Source organism: Terrapene carolina, unplaced genomic scaffold, assembly GCF_002925995.2.
Source record: "Terrapene carolina triunguis isolate 2854851 unplaced genomic scaffold, T_m_triunguis-2.0 Scaffold35278, whole genome shotgun sequence".
Classification (NCBI taxonomy): domain Eukaryota; kingdom Metazoa; phylum Chordata; order Testudines; family Emydidae; genus Terrapene; species Terrapene triunguis.
Window position 1 is genome coordinate 1 of NW_020699629.1, and position 4,403 is coordinate 4,403.

General features: G+C 51.1%; 1 protein-coding gene across 1 annotated transcript; it reads right to left on the reverse strand.

Annotated features, from left to right (window-relative positions):
- Positions 1–829: 829 nt before the first annotated feature.
- Positions 830–3,991, reverse strand: LOC113405101 (voltage-dependent L-type calcium channel subunit alpha-1S-like). Its single transcript, XM_026646566.2, has 3 exons — positions 3,849–3,991; positions 3,403–3,532; positions 830–1,348 (listed from the first exon to the last, which is right to left on the reverse strand). The coding sequence occupies exons 1-3, from the start codon at positions 3,890–3,892 to the stop codon at positions 1,244–1,246; spliced, it is 279 nt and encodes a 92-aa protein (XP_026502351.1). The 5' UTR covers positions 3,893–3,991; the 3' UTR covers positions 830–1,243.
- Positions 3,992–4,403: the final 412 nt, after the last annotated feature.

The following is a 4,403-nucleotide window of genomic DNA, read 5'->3' on the forward strand; positions in this document are numbered from 1 at the left end:
TACCAATGTACATTGCCAAAGAGCCACAGTAATATGTCAGCAGCCCCCCATCAGCTCCCCTCCCCACCTCCCGCCCACCAGCAGCCCCGCCGATCAGCGCCTCCCCCTCCCTCCCCGCACCTCCCAATCAGCTGTTTCGTGGCGTGCAGGAGGCTCTGGGGGGGGGGGTAGGGGGAGGAACGAGGGCACGGCAGGCTCAGGGGAGGGGGTGGGAAGGGGTGGGAAGGGGTGGAGTGGGGTCAGGGCCTGTGGCAGAGCCAGGGGTTGAGCAGTGAGCACCCCCCGGGCACATTGGAAAGTTGGCGCCTGTAGCTCCAGTCCCGGAGTCGGTGCCTATACAAGGAGCCGCATATTAACTTCTGAAGAGCTGCATGTGGCTCCGGAGCCACAGGTTGGCCACCCCTGCTCTAAAGTTTTGCATTGTTTTGTTTTTGAATGCAATTATGGAACCAAAAAAATCTACATTTGTAAGTTGCATTTTCACAATAAAGAGATTGCACTCCAGTACTTGTATGAGGTGAACTGAAAAATACTATTTCTTTTATTTATCATTTTTACAGTGCAAATATCTGTAATCAAAAATAATATAAAGTGAGCACTGTACACTTTGTATTCTGTGTTGTAATTGAAATCAATATATTTAAAAATGTAGAAAAACATCCACAAATATTTAACAAATTTCAAGTGGCATTCTATCGATTAACAGTGCAATTAAAACTGCGACTAATCGTGATTTTTTTATTTAATCGCATGAGTTAACTGCGATTAATTGACAGCCCTAATTTCTATTATATGATGACATGTCACAGTAATAGGGCATATTATGGGCGTACATTAATGGCAGCTGCTAGTTCGTATTGATGGAAACCTATTATGCGCTGTTACTCCTGCCATGGTATGAAATAATGTAAACATGAAAAAAGAAAGGACATCAAATTCTAAACAACATTTTGAACATTTCCAAACCTCTTTTTTTTGGCAGGAATTTTTGTCAGAATCAACACAATTTCATGACAAATTTCAGTTTTGGAGAAACTAACGAAAAACGTTTGAGGAAAATGTTCTGACCAGCTGTACGGAGGTGGCCGTCCTAGTGGTGACAGTAAGTGGCACAGGCTGGCCAGCGAAACCCCAGTGTCTGTCTGTGTGCAGCAGCCTCAATCAAAGATTCCCCATTCACTGCAGCCACTGCTGACGCCTGCCTCTGCTCTGCCCCAATCAGCGGCTCCCCTCACCGCTGGCATCACCCCATTATGCACTGTCTCCAGAAAAATGGGGTGTGACTCACCTTCAGGACTATTTCAACTGTGAACACGGAGGTGAAGCCGATGTCAAAATATCCCAGAACCTGAAGATAAAAATCAGGCAGAGGTTTTGGTAACTCAGGAGACCAGATGTTATTTGAACGTCCTACAACCAGGAGCTTTGGCAGACAGACGGCACACTGCCCCGCTGAATGGAAACTGCACACCTGGTGCTAATAATAAATACAACAATAATACATACATGCTTTGCACTGTGACTGCTTCTTTCACGCCAGCATCTTTACGACACTAATGAATTAAGCCTCCCAGCCCCCACAGCAGTCAGGAAAGGATTATCCTTGGCAGAGCACAGCAGTCCAAGGGTTAGAGCCCGGGAGCCAGGATTCCTAGCTACTGTTCCCATCTTTGGGAGGGGAGAGTGTTCATAGAATCATAGAAGATTAGGGTTGGAAGGGACCTCAGGAGGTCATCAAGTCCAACCCCCTGCTCAGAGCAGGAACAACCCCAACTAAATCATCCCAGACAGGGCTGTGTCAAGCCGGAACTTAAAAACCACTAAGGATGGAGATTCCACCACCTCCCTAGGGAACCCATTCCAGTGCTTCACCACCCTCCTAGTGAAATAGGTTTTCCTAATATCCAACCTAGACCTCCCTCACTGCAACTTGAGACCATTACTCCTTGTTCTGTCATCTGCCACCACTGAGAACAGCCGAGCTTCATCCTCTTTGGAACCCCTGTTCAGGTAGTTGAAGGCTATCAAATCCCCTCTCACTCTTCTCTTCTGCAGACTAAATAAGCCCAGTTCCCTCAGCCTCTCCTCGTAAGTCATGTGCCCCAACCCCCCGATCATTTTCATTGCCCTCCGCTGGACTCTCTCCAATTTGTCCACATCCCTTTTGTAGTGGGGGGCCCAAAACTGGACACAGTACTCCAGATGTGGCCTCGCCAGTCAGTGTTCTAGTGGTTAATGCTGGCGATTTAGGGTCAGGACTCCTGGGTTCAATTCCTGGTTCTGGGAAAGGACCATGGCCTAAGGTGTCAGGATTCCTGGGTTCTTTTCCCAGCTCTGTAAGCATCTAGCTGGGTGACTTTGGGCAAGTAATTTCCCCTCTCTGGGCCTCAGTTTCCCTATGTGTAAAACGAGGTTAGTGACAGTGCTTTGGGGTCCTCAGATGAAAGGCTCTGTACATTCACAGTATTACAATCCAAGACCATTTAAAGGTGGGGAATCTGAGGCACAGAGCGATGTTAAGTGACTTGCCAGTGATCACACAGGCAGTTAGTGGCACTGGTAGGGGCAGAAGCCAGGAGTCCTGATTCCACTTTTTTAGAGCAGTCCCATTTTACCTCAGCTGTGTGCCCCACGCTGCTGAGGTTTCCACGGAAACCTGAGCCAGCAGTCCAGTGATCGAGGGGCCCACCAATGGCTCAGGCCCCTGCAATGGCAGGGATTTGTTTTATTGAGACATACCTAGCGGGTCCTTGCAAGTGATCTGTGCCACAGAGGAAGGCAAAACCAGCCAGCCCCAAGATGCCAGCCGGTGTGACCTGGGGGGAACTCCTTCCTGACCCCAAATATGGTGATCGGTTGGACCCTGAGCACGTGAGCAAGAACCAGCCAGCCGAGCGCCTGAGAGCACGAATGCTTGGTGCCACCTCTGCACCCTGCCCAATGGCCCATCTCCAGCTGTGGAGTTCTGATGAATAACTCCATACACACTTGTGGGGTCTCTGAGTGCTTCACAGGGCAAAGGACTGCTCTGCGGGTATCCCTATCGCTCCCTGCACCACAGGGGCCGAGCAGATCCCAGCGGGGAACAAATGTAACCTCACAGGGCAGCTTTATTATCCCTCTGCTACAGACTGGGATGGTGAGGCACAGAGAGGAAGTGACTTGCCCAGGGCCACAAAGTAAAGTTAGTGCCAGGCCAGGAATGAGAACCCAGAATCCCCTGCTGCAGCCCTGGAACAGGTTTTCCTTCCAGAGCCAGGAAAAGAATCAAGGACTCCTGATTCCTCATCCCCTGCACTAAACTCTCCTTGGGCACAAGGCAATAGCCTGGCAAGCAGCTCCCCTGAAGCTGCACGTTTCTGGTGGCTCAAACTGCTTTCCCCAACAGCCCATCCTGGGAACCTTGTTCCTGAAGGACACAGGCCGGATGGGATCCTCAGCCGCCAGGGAGACGCTGCTGAGCAGGATGAAGAGCAGGATGAAGTTGGTAAACCAGGTGGCGTTGACGATTCGGTGGCACAGCACTCGGATCCTGGGGAAGGGAGAGAGGGGAGGCAGGCAGTCAAAGCATTGTCAGCTCCAAGGGGCTGAGTGACAGCCCAGGTTAGAGCTTGGGGACTGGTGCAGCTGGGGAGATCCCTGCGTGAGTCTCGGGGGTGGCACCCCTCATTCTGTGTGCCCGGCATGCTTCTACCCTGGGACAGCTTGTGGGCACAGCTGGTTCCAGAGGCTGTAACAGCCCATTATAGTTAAAGGTGTTACTTTGTAGCTCAGTCGGGAGGTTCCAGGTTCTATCCTCACTGATCACTGCTGGGTTTCTGACAGATGGGAGGAGAAGCAGCACCTACTTGTTGGTTGGGCTGAAGATGAAGAAGGCACTGGCTTCGGGCATGGGTACTGCTTTCTCCTTGAGCTGCAGCTCTGCCAGGGGGCGTGGCCGAGGGCTCAGGGGGATTTCGGGCTCATCTTCCTCATCGTCACCTGTGGAGCAGCCAGAGGGAGGGAAACATAGTCAGTCACTTTGAGCTCGCACGTTGGGGTCATTCACTTAGCAGCAGACCAAAAAAAAAAAAAAAAAACCTTAGCAGAAGCTGAAACTTAGAGGTAGAGAAGGATCACTTGGCCCCTCTCCATCCTGGGCAGCCAATGAGGGATTGTTTCCTTAACCATCCGGAGTTGGGGATGATGAGACCCCCGTGGTCCAGCTGCAGGATGAGTCAGCAGAACAGCTGTGACCCTCCATGCAGGGATCAGGAACCTGACATCTGGCCATGTTTACTTTTATGCTGGGCAGAGAGATTGTGGCCACCACAGTTAGATGAAGGGCTGTTGCTCCCCTCGCACCCCACAGCCCTGGGGGTACTCACACTCCCGCTGTGGAGCAAGATGCTGCTTGCCATTAG

Coding starts and splice junctions, on each gene's coding strand:
- LOC113405101 (XM_026646566.2), bottom strand. CDS start 3,892: ATGCCCGAAGCCAGTGCCTTCTTCATCTTCAGCCCAACCAACAA. Junction 3,533..3,848: donor ATCTTCAGCCCAACCAACAA/GTAGGTGCTGCT, acceptor TCCCTTCCCCAG/GATCCGAGTGCTGTGCCACC. Junction 1,349..3,402: donor CTGTGTCCTTCAGGAACAAG/GTTCCCAGGATG, acceptor TTTTATCTTCAG/GTTCTGGGATATTTTGACAT.